This window comes from Pteropus vampyrus, unplaced genomic scaffold, assembly GCF_000151845.1.
Source record: "Pteropus vampyrus isolate Shadow unplaced genomic scaffold, Pvam_2.0 Scaffold261, whole genome shotgun sequence".
In the NCBI taxonomy this organism is placed as follows: Eukaryota; Metazoa; Chordata; class Mammalia; order Chiroptera; family Pteropodidae; genus Pteropus; species Pteropus vampyrus.
The window spans coordinates 1,227,728-1,245,075 of record NW_011889042.1 but is presented as its reverse complement, the minus strand read 5'-3'; the positions used below and the strand labels follow the sequence as shown (position 1 = coordinate 1,245,075).

At 31.7% G+C, this 17,348-nt stretch overlaps 1 protein-coding gene across 1 annotated transcript in view; it reads left to right on the top strand.

The window, feature by feature from the left end:
• The window catches only part of BRIP1 (BRCA1 interacting protein C-terminal helicase 1), a 167,339-nt gene that overhangs the window by 6,667 nt on the left and 143,324 nt on the right, over positions 1-17,348 (top strand). The window contains exons 5-6 of the mRNA XM_011375031.2: positions 4,596-4,723; positions 6,239-6,358. Of these exons, the coding sequence (XP_011373333.2) occupies positions 4,596-4,723; positions 6,239-6,358 (248 nt within the window). The remainder of the gene's footprint in view (positions 1-4,595; positions 4,724-6,238; positions 6,359-17,348) is intronic.

Here is a 17,348-nt window from a genome sequence, read left to right as displayed (position 1 = left end):
TTCCTCCAGCCTTTGCTTGTGGTAGAAGAGGAAAATTCCGTCTTCAGCTTGTTATCTTGTTCTTCCTTTAGTTCTCAGCTTAATGTCACTTCTTTGAGGGAGCTGTGCTGACCTTTCCATCAGACTAAATTTGGTTTTCCTATTATATTCTGTCGTCTTACTTTGTACTTCTCCATCATAGCACTTGTCACAGTTTATATTATCCATGTATTTATGTGCATCTTTTCTTAATCTCTGCTTTCTCTAGCAGTCCATATACTCCATGAGGTCAGGGACCATGTCAGTTCACTTACCATTGTATCCATAGAGCCTAGCAGAGTGCTTGGCATATAGTTGCTAGATAAGTATTTGTGTATGACTGAATGGAACTGATTTTGAGCTAATTATAAAAACTATTTTATAATATTTATATATAACTTGTATTTTTTTTAAAAAAGAGCTTTATTGAAATATGCTTAACAAACTGTTATTTAAATGGTACACTTTGATAAGTTTTGACATAGGTGTACCTCCATGAAACTTTGACCTGCATCAAGATAGTGAACATATCCATCATCTTTAAAAGTTTCCTCATGACCCCTTGTTATGGCTCCTTTCCTACCCGTCCATGACTCATCCTCCCCAAACAAACTTTGTCACTTACTTTGTCTAGCTTCTTTCACTTAATTCCTTTGAAATTTATCCATCTTGTTGCATGTATTAACAGTTTGTTCCTCTTTATTTCTGAGTAATATTCTGTTGTATAGATATGTTTACAAACTGTTTATCTAGGAACTTACTGATGTATATTTGAGTTGTTTCTAGTTTTGGGCTATTACAAATAAAGCCGCTATTAACATTTTTTGTTAGGGATATATGCTTTCATTTTTCTGGGTGATTATCTAGGAGTGGAATGATTGGATCACTTATGTTTAACTTTTTAAGAAACTTCCAGCTATTTTCCCAAGTGTTATACCATTTCACATTCCCACCAGCACTGTCTGAGAGTTCCCATTTCTCTACATCCTTTCCATCATTTGGTATGGTCGGTCTTTTTAGCCATTCTAATAGGCAGGTGGTGGTACCTCACTGTGGTTTTAATTTGCATTTCCCTAATGATTTATGATGTTGAGCAACTTTTCATGTGCTTATTAATTAGCCATCTATATATCTTCTTTGATGAAATATCTGTTCATCAAATCTTTTGCCTGTTTTTATTAAGATTTGAGAGTTCTTTATATATTTTGAGTACAATTTTTTTTATCAAATATTGTTTTAGATTTTACTTTTAAGTCTAAGATGCATTTTGAGTTAATTTTTGTATGTGGTGCAAGGTGTATGGATCTATTTTCATTTATTTTGCATATGGATATCTAAGTATTCAGCACCATTTATTGAAAAGCTGTCCTTTGTCCAGTGCATTGCCTTTGTGCCTTTGTAAAAAAATCAGTTGTTTAACAATAAAAATCAGTTGTTAATATATACACAACTTGCATTTTAACAGTATTGTGAGTTAGAGTAGAGTCTTTTGAACAATCAGATGGGGTAAGTCAGGGTTGTATTCTAATACTCTATATTTTTAAGTAAATTCTTTAAGAAGATATACCTAAATTCCGAAACATGCATAAATTCTAAGTGTATAGTTTTGATGAATTTTCACAAAGTAAACACACTTATGTAACTACCACCTAGATAAGAAATAGGACATAACCAACACCCCGGAGGCCCTTATTATCATCTATTCTAGTCACTGCCCTTTCTTTCCACAGGTAATTGCTATCTTCCCTTCTGTTGCTATTGATGAGTTTTGCTTTTTTATAGAAATGGAATTACATCTGTCTACTTTTGCTTAATATTATATTTCTGAGATTTCATTTGTGTTGTTGCATATAATAGTACTTGTTACTGTATATTATTTCCTTCTATGAGTATACCACAATTTATTAATTCAGTTTTTAGTTGTTATACATTTGGGTGGTTTCTGCTTTTGGTTATTAATGCTATTTTGGATATTCTTATTCATTCTGGTGCAAACATATATTTTCTCTTAGGAGTAGACTTGCTAGTAAGAGTGTATGCATATACACTCTTACTAGTAGACTTGCTAGTAAGAGTGTATGCATATAAATGTTGGAAGTAGATACTTCCAACATTTTCCAAAGGAGTTGAACCAGATTTATGCACACCCTACCCCTACGTCCAGTAGTATATGGAAATTACATTTTTCAGCATTTTTATTAGCACTTGATATTTCCAGTCTTTAAAAATTTTTACATAGGTGTACTCGTGAGTTTTAATTGGTATTGCTCTGGTGACTAATGAAGTTGAGCATCTTTTTATATGTTTATTGGTCATTTAAATGTCCTTGTTAGTGAATTGCCTATTCAAATTGTTTGCCCATTTTTCTATTGGGTTGTTTCTTACTGATTTTTAGGGTTTTTGTTGTTGTTGTTGTTTTTAATATATTCTGGATATCTCTCATTTCTTTATAACTTTGTATTTTAAAGACCGAATTTTTTTGATAAGCTTCCTGTGAACTCCCCTGCTGTAAAGAACAGGAAAAAAACTCTTTCTGTTAATCAGATAATGTAATTTCTTTTTAATGAATTGGGGGTTAATCTTTTTGGCACATGGCAATTCAGTTTTTCTGAAACTATTGTTTTTGGTAGATGTTTCCTACCCTTTAATGGGTCATACAAATTTGACTTCGATTTAGTTGGGGCAGAGTTTCTCAACAGTGGCATTATTAACATTTTGAATGGGATCATTCTTTGTGCGATTGTCCTGTGCATTATGGGATGTTTAGCAGCATCTTTTAGGCTTCAACACACAAGATGCCAGTAGTATTCCGCCTGTCCCCCACCCTCCCCACCTTCTGTGACAACCAAAAATGTCCCTAGAGATTTGTCAATGCCCCTGGTTTGGTTGGGGTGAGGGGTAGGGGTGTTAAAATATTCCCAGTTGAGAACCAAAGATCTAGAATTGTTTTGTGAGTATTTTACCAGTTTGCCATTAAGTTGCGGAATTCAAAATTACATGTCTTTCTAAAATATGTATGGAAATGCACAGGACTAAGAATAGCCAAGATACATTTCAAGAACCAGGTCAAGGTAAGAGGCCTTGGTATATGAGATATTCTGATGTATTATATATAAAGCTATAGTAATTAAAACAGTTTGGTATTGGCACAGTGGTAGACCAGTGGAAAACAATAGAGAACCCAAAAGAGAACCGAAATTCAGTTCCATGTGTATCCAGGAACTTGATTTTTTTTTCTTTTTTTTAATGGAAGGGCTCCTGCAGACTAGAGGGCAAAGGAGAGTATAAGTTGTATATCTCTAAGGAAAAAATTGAAATTAGAGCCCTGTTTTATTCCATACACAAAAGTCCGTTGCAAGTAGATTAAAGACAGGTGTGAAAGGCAAAACTTTAAGATTTTAGAATATGGTGGTTTTGAAACTACATTCCTATGAGTCTTTGGAGAAAACATGGCTTGTAGGGAGAAGGGGATAATAGATCAAAGAAATTCTAGGTCTTTCGTCTTATTTTGGAAATTATAAGCAATTTTTCTTTAAAAAGTATAGTCCTTGGAAAAAGCTTGAAAACCAGTGCATAGTCACTTCTGCTTTTCTACAGACAAACTTGTATTTTGAAAATAGAATTGGACTTGCCTATAGGGCTTTTTCCCCTAATAGTCTATAAATCCTTTAAGGATAGGGACTGTTTCTTTTTCATTGTTTTTCCATGGTCTGGAATTGTATGGATTCAATAAAATAAATGCTTGCTTGTTAAATGAGTTTAAGGGAATATATAGAGAAGAGCAGAGAGACAGGAAAGCGTTTAAGAACACTCACCTTTAGGGAAAGGGAGAAGCCAGTGTGTTGGAGCAGTTAAGAACAGTGTTGCAGACATTAAGGAAAAAGAAAATGTGCTTATTATGTTCCCAGAAGAGAGTGTTATATTTGGCTTTATGCCTAGAGCTTATACTTAAGGATTTTGGAGTCAGACAGCAGGATTTAGTCACATCCAGGCTGGGCCTCTTACTTAACTATGACTTTGGCATGTTACTTGACTTCTTTAAAACCTAATGTTCACATTTATAAAATAAGGTTAATATTATTTGGTGATTAAGAGGTCATTGATGACCTTGAGATTGAGTTTTCGGGATTTTGTGATTAATAGATAGATTGTACCAGTTTGATTCTACTGTATTTTTAAGGCGAAAGAGCATCAAAATACTTACTAGGAAAGGAACTATTGAGACACTATAAAGAAAGATTTTTTTTTTGAAAGATTTTTATAGAAATGAAATTTATTTTCTTGAGAGAATCTTAGTTATATTTTTAAAATTATGTTATTGGGAGTAGTCTATGAAAGTTTAAACCTACTAAAAAATCAAAATTGGACTTGCTTTTTGAAAGCATATTTCTCAAACAGTTTGCTATATCTTTGTTAAACTTAGTGATAAGTGCTTTTAAACATGTTTAGTGTTTCATGTTTTAGTATGTTATGAATTTTCAGAAATAAGTCTTACATCTTGATTCTGATTTTTTTTCCTAGAAAAATTGCCTAAGTGTAAGTTATTTATGCTAACTTTTTATGACTTCTCCTATAAGACTCTCCTGAAAAAACTACACTGGCTGCAAAACTATCTGCCAAGAAACAGGCATCCATGTACAGAAATGAAAATGATGATTTTCAGGTGGAGAAGAAAAGAATTCGACCCCTAGAAACTACACAGCAGGTAAATAGAGTGTTTATTGCCAGTGAAATGATCCCATTAGTTATAGCTGAACAAGGCCATCAGATATCTATCTAGTTTTCAGTGGCATTTGTACAAATTTGTTGTCACAGACATAAATTAAATAGTAAATTGTTGTAACTCAATTTTATGTAGTTACTAATTACAAAGGAGTTTGTTGTTATAAAAGATTATTTACAATGACGTCATTAAAGTGAAACTGCATGGTGCTTTCTTATATGTGAGGAATTTGGTAGTAAAATATTTACTTAAGGCATATATTAATATAGCTGGTTTGTACTTTTTAACTCCTTTGTTGTTTTTGTCTCATTGGCATTTTTTTTTTGGCCAAAATACCTTTGATATGAATATTTATGTCATGGATATTTTTGGTATTGATAGTTTTAGTATAATGACAAGATTTACTTATTTATTGAGTTTTTAGTATACATACATGATAAAATATGTTTAGTAAAACCTGAGTTACTAGATACTTTAACATGTACTTTTTATAGATGAAAATACAGTGTTTTCTCATAGAGTTCATGGCAGTGAGATAGGGAGGCTGGGACTTTAATAGATTTAGTTACAAATAAAGAAATGACTTAATTATTAATTAGTAAAATATGATTAATTAATGTCATTTGTACATAGTTGTATACTTTAATTGAATATATTTTAAAAAGTATTCATATTATGTAGTTTATTCTACCTACAATCTTTAATAACTTCTGTAATTAAACTTTGTTTTTAGAAATAGAATGAAATAGTTTATTTTTGGAAAAGCACTAGTTGAGTATGAAGTTTGAATCTATAGAGATTTTTTCCCCAAAAAAATATGTACATAGAGTTGGATATTGTGAGGTAGGGCTCAACATATAACATTAGTTCTCTAATTTCATTAGGTCTCATTTTTTTTGGGGGGGGGTAGGAATGGGATTATTAATATAAATGATTTTTTCCCTCTTTATGATTTAAGTGAATAGGATTTTGACATGTAGGAAAACGCATAGATAGTTTGGAAAGAAAACTTAGTGATATTTATGAAAGAAATTTAGTCAAATACAGCTTGGATTATCAAATATCTAGTAAGTAATAGTAGTAATAGTAATCATGTAGGAAATCATGAATATTTACATTTAAAATTTTTATTCTGAGTTTTTCAATTTAGAATGAGATTTCCATTTTTATTTACTTTTAATTTGGACTTTGCTATAATACTATACTTTGTGTTCATACAGTGGGACTATTTTATGGGAAGATCATTTTTTAATGCTATAGTTTGATGTAGCACTAATTAAAGCTGTTTTGGTTAGGATTCAAGAAGAATTACTGTATTCTATTTTATTTGAGTCTTATAATAAGATGACTGTGTTTTAAAAACTTATTTATTAACCAGCTAGAAATAGTCATCTTTTTTTCATGCTGAAAACACACATAACTGTTTCGACTTTTGAGAACAACTAGCCTGCTCAAACTTGTAGTTTACATTAAACTTATTTTGTTCTGTGTTTACAGATTAGAAAACGTCATTGTTTTGAAAAGGAAGTACGCCATTTGGATACAAAAATTGCTTCAGGAAAGACCACAAAACTCAACTCTCCTTTAGGAAAGATAAACTCCTTTTCTCCACAAAAGGTATGTATTTATACCATTGTTCAGTTTAAAGAAGGATTGGAATTGCTAAATCCATTTTTGAAAAAAAAGAGGAAGAACAATATAAAGCAAAGAACAGTAGAAAACAACTCAGAAGCCCTAAGTGCTATCACATCTCTGCTACCAATGTAGGAGATGGTAAACCCTATCCCATTTGTGCCCTGGTTTCCTCATTTATAAAATGAGAGAATTGGACTAGAAGGAAATCTGAGAGTTTTTTCTCTCTTCTACATTCTAATGTTGGTGAACTCCAGTTTCCTAAATTTTTTTAGTGTCCTTAGGGCAGCACTTTTGAAGAAGTAGCAGTCAGGCAGCATAATAGTACTACTTGCATTCATCCATCCACACTTCATCTTTCCACTTGGTATTCCTGCTGGTGGCGGGGACAGTGGGTGTCTCTGCATCCTCTCTAACACTTGTTGTTTCTTGTCTGTTTGATGATAACCATTCTAATAGGTGCAACCACAGTTTTTTTTCAGTGACTATAGATTAGTTTTCATTTCCATAGTTTCATATACAGTGGTCCCCCCTTATCCATGATTTCAGTTTGTGTGGTTTCTATTACCTATGGTCAACCACAGTCTGAAAATATTAAATGGAAAATTCCAGAAATAACAATTCATAAGTTTTAAATTGCATGCTGTTCTGCATCCTGCTTTATCCCACCTGAGATGTGAATCATTCCTGTGTTCAGTGTTTCTACACTGTATGCATATACCCACCTGCTAGTTACTTAGTAACCGTCTTGGTTACCAGATTGGTTATCAGATATTTTGAGAGAGTGAGAGAGAGAGAGACGATATTCGCATAACTTTTATTACAGTATATCATTATAATTGTATTTTATTTTTAATCTCTTACTGTGCCTAATTCATAAATTAAACTTTATAATAGGCCTGTATAGGAAAAAATATAGGGTATATAGGGTTTGCTACTATCTGTGGTTTCAGGGTTTTGGGACATATTTCCTATAGATAAGGGAGACTGATGTAAATGGAATCATGCCTGGTAATTAAAAAAATTTTTTACGAAAGCTTTTTTTTCATTAAAAATAGAGTTGACGTACAATATTATATTAGCTTCAGGTGTACAACACAGTACTTTGACTTTTATATACCTTACAATGTGATCATCACGATAAGTCTAGTAACCATCTATCACATTGTATAAGATTATGACCATATTATTGACTATGTTCCCTATGCTGTGTATTATATCCCTGTGACTTATTTATTTTATAACTGGAAGTTTGTACCTCTTATTCCCCTTCACCTTTTCCACCCTTCACCCTGTCTCCCTTCATGCCTGGTAATTTGTATTGAATTCCGGATACAGTTAATGCGCCACTTAACAATGGGGGTATGTTCTGAGATTTTTGTCATTGTGCAATTTCATTGTTGTGTGAGCATGATAGAGTGTACTTAGACAAACCCAGATGGTGTTGTCTGCTGCATACTTAGGCTGTATGGTATAGCCTGTTGCTCCTAGGCTACAAGTCTGTACTGCATGTTACTATATACAACAAGAGATTAACTCAAGCGCAAGAGAAAATGATGCAATCAAGAGATGGGGTAAACATGACATGGATGAAGTTGCTACTGGTGTAACATGGTATACTGTTTAACAGCAAACATTTTTTTTTGTAAATAGGAAGAATACTCTCTAAAATAACAATGAAAAATATAGAATAGTAAATACATAAACCATAACAATGGTTTATTGTCATTATCAAGTAATATGTATTGTATATAATTGTATATGTAATACTTTTATATGATTGGCAACATAGTAGATTTGTTTACACCACGCATCAGCACAAACACATGAGTAATGAGTTGCACTCTGATGTTATAATATCACTAGGTGATAGGAATTTTTCAACTCCAATATAATCTACGAGACCACTGTCGTATATGCTGTCCATCATTGACCAAAACGTTGTTATGGGATGTAAGAATATATTGTGAATTTTACCTTGTTGGGTGCTGGATGTTATTGTACTGTATTTCTATAAGTACTCTTGAGTTTTGTTCTGGAATGCAGTTAAGTTACTTTGAATCAGCTTAATCTTTTGAGTCTTGCTTTTAAAGTTTTTTAGGAGGGACTCTTTTTGGACTACCACAGTAAAGACTAGCTCCTTTCAAGTCCTCTACCTAATGGTCCATGAATTGTGAAGTTTTTTTCAGCCTGACTGGTGGGAACAGGCACTGTTCCATCCCCTATATGAGTGCCTCTCATCATTTCAGGTGGTTCTTTCTATTATCTTGAATTGTACTCCAGATACTTGAGAGGTCCCTCTGCAGATCTCTGGAGTTCATTTATTCAGCTTTCTCCACTCTAGTATTCTTCCCTGTGAACTTTAGTCTTCTTGGTCTCCCTAGACTCTTGGCAGTGTCTCTTCAACTCGGATATATTGGGCTATACCTGGATTCCCCCTCTCCATGCCACAGACTGGAAACTGTCAAAACAGTAAGCTGAGGTGATCTTAGGGCCTGTCTCATTTTTTTCCTATTTCTCAGGGATCACCCTTTCTTACCTGATGTCCTGTATTTTAAAAGCTATTGTTTCATATATTCTGTCTGTATTTTTAGTTTTTCAGGTAGGAGATGAGAAAACCTCATTGATTTTGAAGACAAATTTCAAAAGCCTTTTGATGGCTTATAAAACTCCTGATAACCTGTACAGCGTTTAAGCCTTTATAAACTTCGTGCATTCTTTAGCCCTTTGCCCTCTTCCCAACTCTTTTTTCTGACTAACTTCTGCTAATCCTTCAGGAAGTCTTTCTTGACATCCCCAGTTTTGAGTTAGATTCCCATCTGGAATATTTCTTGTACTTCTCAGTTTTTATCTTACTCTTATCTTACTTTTATTTCTTCTTCACAGGCTCTAAGTTTCATTAAGGACAACATCAAGTTCTCTAGTAGACTGAGACCTCCTTAAAGGCTGTGACTGTTCTTTTCATCTTTATGTTGCAAACACCTAACTTAGTGCTAGGAACCTAGTTGTAGAGGAGTGAATGAATGCCGTAATACCTGTCCTCAAAGATCCTTCCTTCAAATTCTTGAGAATACTAAGTGGGGGAAAAAAAATTGTTGGTTATCTTCACAGAAGCCTCGTAGTTGGAAAAGTCATCTTAGGAGCTTTTAATGCTTAACTGTTAGTAATAATGTATGCTGTATGTTTGCTTCTGCCAATGTTTCCCCACTCATTTTCTTCATTGTGCTTTATTTTCTTCATTGCTTTTACTATTTGAATTATTTGTCTACTTGTTTATTATTCGTCTGCCTGGTTAGAATATAATGTCAATCTTTTGCATGTATATATTCATGGTACCTAGAATAGCATATGATGTATTTTAGTTGCCAATAAATATTTGTTGGTAGGATCTTAATTGAATTCTTATAATGACTAATGAGGCAGGTACTATTGTTATTCCCATTTTACAGATAAGGAAACTCTGAGAAATAATTTGCCTAAGGTCACAAAGCTGACAAATAGTGGAACTAAATCCTACCTAAACAGTTTGACTCTGGCAAATGCTCTAATTGCTTTATTATCATTCTTTCTAAAATGCCTCTCAGATATCCAGAAGCTATCTAAGCAGGATTCTAACACCAAGATAAGAAAAGAAATATTATGTAGAGGCTTCTAGGATAACAAGTGCAGAATAAGCTGTGATTAATAACAGTTAAAATAAGGTAGAGAAGTGGATTTTTTATTTTTATTTTTTGTTTTGTTTTTATTGTTTAAGAGAATGAACTTGGATCAGACTCCTTGGGTTTTAATCACAGTTCTGCTCTTTACTACCTACGTAAACTTGATTAAGGTTAAAACTGTTGCTACTTTTGTTTCCCCATTTGTTAAATGGGGGTAGTAATAGTATCTATCTCACAGGGCTGTTAGTAGGATTAAACAAGTTAATACAAAGTGTTTACTGTATACCAGGAGTATCTTAGAGTTTATTAAGTGGTAAATGGTAGGAAGTAGCAGCAGCAACAGCAGTAGTAACAACAGCAAATAGTTACATATTTATATGCTATTGATAAAAGATATTATATAATGTTAATATTACATAGATATAATTATCTTTAAATGCTGGTAAAGGTATTATATAATAGTAATAATATTCACTTCAAGGAATTAGGTTTATAATTAAGTAATAAATTCTTTCAATATCTGTTAGAGATGTTTATGTTTGAGCCTCTTTAGAGTCTAGACCACTTGATTATAAGCAGAGCTACTGTGCTCCTGGTTGAGTATCTTAATTTTAAGCTAAGTGCTTTAATTGATTTCTCCTCTTGGTTATGTACTATGTGGATCACTTATTGTATAGTCTTTTCATTGGTAAAATGTAATTGTATCTATACCTATATATCCATATCTTTATATCAGTTTATTTTTAAACCAGAAGTTACACATTTTCTTCCTTGCCTTTAGATGGTAGTATTCTACATATCTTTAGAAATGGAATAGTTTTTTCATAGAGGGGTGATTTATTACTCATAATGTTAAATGTATGGGTTTCTGACAATTCTTATAAGTTCGAAGGTTTATTGAACAAGCTAAATCTCTCTATTAAATCTAGTAACTCAAATGATAATATTTTATTAGTGTGACACAGAACTTTTGTTTGTAAGAAGACATAAGTGATATATGCCATACTAATTAAACATGTATAAAGTAAATTTCTTAGACACCAAAGTACTTTTGCATAGACAGAAAGACCAGATGGTTGAGCTTTAATAATTCTTTTTTTCTTTTTTTTTGATAGTTTATAGTAAAAAGCATGAATATATAAAGTAATTTCAGGCAGTTTCTGAATGGTTAGGAAAAACCCCACAAATAGGAAAAATTATCTATATTTTCAATGTTATTTTTCTCTTCCTGACAAAAATAGAATAAGCTGTTACAATAGAAACTTAATAAGTATAAAATGTAAAGTTTTTGTTAATATGGATGTTTCTCCTTTTTGTATTTTAATAAATTGTTAGTAAATTTAATAAATTTTAGTAAATTAAGAAAACCTGTAGTTTTGTGTATTTTGGCTATCATCTTAATTTTAAAAGCTTATTGTAGTAACATTTTTAGCAAATTTTATAAATAGCACTAAGTAATACATCTAGTTTTTCACAGAACCAGGACTAATCATTTTCATGGATTTAATCTGAGGAAGAATAATGGAGATATAAGTAGAGGTAATTTATTTAAAGAAAGGATTCTTTGAGTATAACAGTATTTTTTTTCTGCTGAAAACTTAAATTGGTTTCTGGTATAAAATTTCTCTTGCACTCTTTTTTTTCAAATTGAGGTATAATTGACATATACCATATTAGTTTCAGGTGTAGAACATAGTAATTTAGTGTATATATACATTGTGAAATGATCACCACAATAAGTCTAGTTAACAGCCATCACCTTACAGAGTTCCAAAAATTTTTTCTTGTGATGAGAACTGTTAAGATCTACTTTTCTAACAACTTTTACATATGCAATACATTATTATTAACTGTAGTTACCATGCTGTATATTACATCCTTATTACTTATTTATTATATACCTGGAAGTTTTTATCTTTTAACTCCCCTTTTCCCTCCATCCCCCACCTCTGGCAACCACCAGTCTGTTCTTTGTATCTATGAGCTTGTTTATTTTTGCCTTTTTTTTTTTTTTAAAGATTACACATAAAAGTGAGATTATAATGTATTTGTCTTTGTTTGACTTATTTTACTTAGCATAATGCCCTCAGGTCTATTCATGTTGTCTTAAATGGCAAGATTTTATTCTTTTTTAAATGACTGAATAATATTCCACTGTGTGTGTTTTTAATGTGTGTGTATATATATAACATTTTCTTTATCCATTCATCCATTGACAGACGCTTAGGTTGTTTCCATATCTTAGGTAGGGATGCAGTGAACATGGAGTTGTATATATCTTTCAATGTAGTATTTTCATGTTCTTCAGATAAATACCCAGAAGTGGAATTGTTAGATTATATAATAGTTCAAGTCTTAATTTTTTGAGATAACCTTTATACTGTTTTCTATAGTGGCAGCACAAATTTACATTCTCATGAATAGCGCAATGGGGTCCCCTTTTCTTTGCATCCTCACTAACACTTGTTATTTCTTGTCTTTTTGATAATAGCCATTCTCACGGGTGTGAAGTTATATCTCATTGTGGTTTTGATTTGCATTTCCCTGATAATTGGTGATGTTGAGCATCTTTTCATTTACCTGTTGGCCATCTGTAGTCTTCTTTGGAAAAATGTCTATTCAAACCTTCTGTCCATTTTTTAATTGGATTTTTTCTTTCTTTTTTTGTTATAGAGTTGTATGCATTCTTTATGTATTTTGGATATTAACCCCATACCAGATATATGATTTGCAAATACCTTCTCCTGTTTGGTAGGTTCCTTTCCATTTTTTTTTTTTTTGATGGTTTTCTTTGCTGTACAGAAGCCTTTTAGTTTAATGAGGTCCCACTTGTTTATTTTTGCTTTTGTTGCCTTTGCTTTTTGTGTCAGTTTCAAAAAAAAAAAAAAAAATTATCGCAAAGACATATGTCAAGGAGCTTGCTGCCTATGTTTTCCTTTAGAATTTTTATGATTTCTGGTCTTAAGGTTCAAGTGTTTAATCCATTTTGAATTAATTTTTGTGTATGGTATGAAGTAGCAGTTGAGTTTCATTCTTTTGCATGTGGCTGTCCAGTTTTCCCATCACCATTTATTGAAGAGACTGTTCTTTCTCTGATGTATAGCATCTTAATCTTTGCAGAATGGCAAATTATAAATCACAAAAATATTCTCTCTCAGTTCTGGAATAGGTGATTGATTTCATAAGGAAGTAGAAGAAAAATAAGTTTCATAAGATTCAGTATTTATTATACAGCATCTTCTGAAATTAGTTTACCACCAAAACTTTTAGATAAACCAATTTAAAAAATGCAGTCTACATTTTAGAACTTATTATGCAGACAGATCATTTGCTTCTCTTTTTATGTATCATTTTAATCTAGGTCATCTAAAGATCTTAAGGTAAATTGAGGGACTTGGACAAATAACATTTCTTGTTAGGACCTGTTCTTCCATGTGAGAGGAAAAAGATGGTGAGACTAGTTTTAACATACCTTATATTTCATTTAGATCAAACACCTATAAATTTTAAGGATACTCTTTCCTATTTTTGGTTCTTATGAGATGACATTAGAGAGTACAGTATTTATTTTTTAAAAGAGTAGTTATTTGCATTCATAATGGTTTCATTCTCTTATCCCTACAAAGATGTAAATGTTAGAGTTCTCATACATTTGAAATTTGCAGTTGTATTATTTTTTTTTAAACTTTCTTCCTTAAATTAAATGATAAATTAGTTTAATGATATTTATTTTCACATTTTCTTAGTTTTATTAAAATAATTTGGTTTCCAACCTGTGGATTGGAGAATGGGATAGTTGTCTTTTTACCTTCCTATCATTTCCAGTCTCCTCATTGTCCCTTCAAGTCAGAAAATGGTATCAATACCTCCTCTCTTATGTGAATTGCTACCTTCCAGTGTCCACTGCTTTTTCTCTTTCCTTACATTTTAAGTTCATTTTTTATACTGACAATTTAGATGTCAAAAAACTAATGAGGTATCAGTCTTCACATGGTCAAAATATTAAGAAAAACATTGTTTTTTAAAATAGAATATTACCATTCTGATATTACTTTGTCCCACCATTTGTAATCATTTTCTTGAGAATTTATATTCTCTTCGTTCTTTTAGTAAATCCTCACAGTGGGTGAGGTATTTTCACAGATACATTATTATGCTTATACTGACTTTATTTTTTATTAAATAAGTGCTAACATTGCCTATATGCTTTTATAAAATTAATGATTCTCTGATTTTGTGTAGCAATGGCATTTATTATTTTAATATATTACTTTTTCCTGGTATGTAAAAGACATGGTTCCAGTAGAGAGCGCTGTCGACCTTCAGATAAGGTGCTATTGGGCAAAACCTAGGGCTGTTTTTCTTTTTTTTTCTTTTTGCAGTCCTGCCTTTTCTTTTGTCTCTGTCTTTCTCTTCCCCTCCCCCTTCCCTCCCTCTCTTTTTCCTTTCAATATTTAAGATGTTCTAGAATCTCAGGAGAAAATGGCCAACTTTCTCTGAAAAGTATTTTACAAGTCATTTTCTCATAGTTTTAATTTACTTTTATTTAACATAACTGTTTATGTGGTGATATATTTACTATGTCTAGAAACTCTTCTAAGCACTGTAGAAATATTAGTTTACCTGGTAAACACAGGTTCGTGAGAGTTAATGCTTACTACAAGGTTTTTTAATTTTTCTGTGGATTCGACAATTTTCAAAATAAAAGAATTTAACTCAATTCTATGAGGAAGGCAGTAATGTTTTCCCCAATGGCAGATGAGGAAATTGAGGTGCAGATAATTTAAGTAGCTTGTTCATGTCACAAAACTGCTGAGTAGGGTCTGGTTTAAAACCCAGGCTGTCGGCGTCTAGAATTGATCTTCTCAACCACTTCACTATTCTGCTGCTGAATAAACCCTTCCATATGACATCTGGGGGAAAGATGGTTCATTTTTGTACTGTTACGGGTCATATTATATGCAGTACCATAAAGATAATTCATTTAAGATTAGTTCCTCTTTTAGTCTCTCTCAACATCTTGTTCTTTTTTCTACAATGCTTACCAAAGTTTATAATTGTATGTTTATTTATAGGTTTAACTTGTTTGCCTTCTTGCCAGGCTGTCATAAAGACAAGTGTGATGTCTCTCTTGTTCACTTTTTTATAACCAGTACCTAATAGATACTCACGTGTTTGTTGAATAAATAAAAAAAATGGCCACCGTTAAGGAAGTGCACGATTTACCACTTTCTTATGGCTTACAACTTTTGCTCAGATCCATATACTTAAGGAGGTGTTAAATAAAGACAACTTAAAGCAGGTGTGAAATGTCTTTTTCTTCTCTGTAATGCATTTTGATTGTAGTTTTTTATGTGATAGCACACAAAAATAAAAGATCAAACAGTGATTTCAGAGACCAAGAGATAAATTGGTGCTTAATGTAGATAAAAGATTAGAAACAACTTTTGATTTCTGTAGCTACTCTAGGAACGAGTTGTTAAGTAATATTACCAATTAGTTAAAGTATTATTTCTTCAAGGCAGACAAATCTTTGTAACCTATTATATACCAGACACTTAAAAACAATAACCTGTATTTCTTCAAGAGTTATTAATAGTGATATGATGATAGCTTTTTGGAATATATACTTGTGCCAGGTAATTTATATGTTTTCTCATTTAATTTTATATCAGCACTGTGAAGAAAATAGAGCAGTTATTAGACTCATTTTACACATAAGAAAATTAAAGCCCAAAGATATTAGATTATTTGACTATGGTCATACTGCAAGTAAATAGTGGAACCATTATTTGAGCCTAGTTTTAAAATTGAGAGAATATGGATCTGTGATTATAATTGGGGGAAAAGGAGAGAAAAGGAATGACTAGGAAAAATTTTTTTTTCTTATTGGCTGGTGAGGAAAAAAGTTACTGTACAAGAGAAAATAGATTTTATTATTCAATATATCTGGCATTAAAATATCTTCTTTTCAACAGTCAATCTACAGTTGAGGAAAGATTAAATTGTCTTAAATATTTCATGTATTTTACTAAAGAGTCAAAGGAAATTTTAAATTCAAATTTTAAAAAAATATTATGAGTGACACACATTGTTTGAAAAACCTTTAACAGTATAAATCAGTACAGAGAAAAAATTAAAATATCCTGCCTTAAAATATTACTCCCATCCCCCTTCCTTCTTCCTAGAAGTAAACAAGATGAACACTTTCATGAGAATCTTTCTACATCATAGTTGTTATAGCTAAATTTTTTTTTTTTACATTTAACCTTATTTATAGGATTTATTTAAATATATGTATGAGGCCAGGCTCTAACTGTATGCTTATGCAAATAGATGATCGATTGTTCTAATGCCAATTAAAGAGTAATTTTTCCTGATTTAGAGTTTTGCTGTTATATACTAAATTGTTATATATACTTGGATTGGTTACTGGACTTCATTTTTTTCATTAAATTTTATTTTTTTCCAAAGTATATACATATGTTGCCACAGAGAAAGATTTCTACATGGCTTCAAACAAAAAGTAGACTACTGTATTAGTTTTATTCTCCACCAATTCCCACTATCTGAAGTCAGTAATTTTAAATCATTTTAGCTGTTTAACCTGATTTTTATTTTTTTAAAAAATAATATGCTTAACTGCTTTTCTCTTGGAATTTTGGTTTTAGATACCTTCTATTGCCTTCCTACTATCCTTTGTAATTTTCTCTTTACTTCTCTACCTTAAGCCTCCTAATATTTGGTGTTTACATTATTGTAATTATGTAAATATCATAAAAACTAAACCAGGTGTTATATACTATAAGTTTTTTCCCCAAACCAGATTTTATTTTTTCTAGTGCTAATATTTGCCTTGTCTTGTCATTTGCTTAGTTTTCTATATACCCGTCATTGTTTGTCCCTAAACTCTGAAAGAACTTAAAATCTGTCAACTCATTCAGATGGATCAATGGTCAAGAATGTCCTTTGTTTTGGACTCTTGGTATGTAGTGGAACTAATGAAACATACTTTTTTCATGTTAAGTTATGTATTTTTTAATGACATTGATTTTTTTCTTGGTATATATAAAAGCATTATGTTTCATAGAGAAATTTCAGAAACCACAAAAATGTATACTTAAGTTATTAACATTAATTTTCGTTTAGCTATTACCTCAATATCAACCCCTGATATTTTGCTTGCTATCTATTTTTACACACACACATACGCATGTGCGCGCACACATGCACATAATTAGGTATCTATTGCTGTGTAACAAACCAACCATTTATTTAGCTTACTATTCTGGGGATCAGCAATTTAGGCTAGTCTC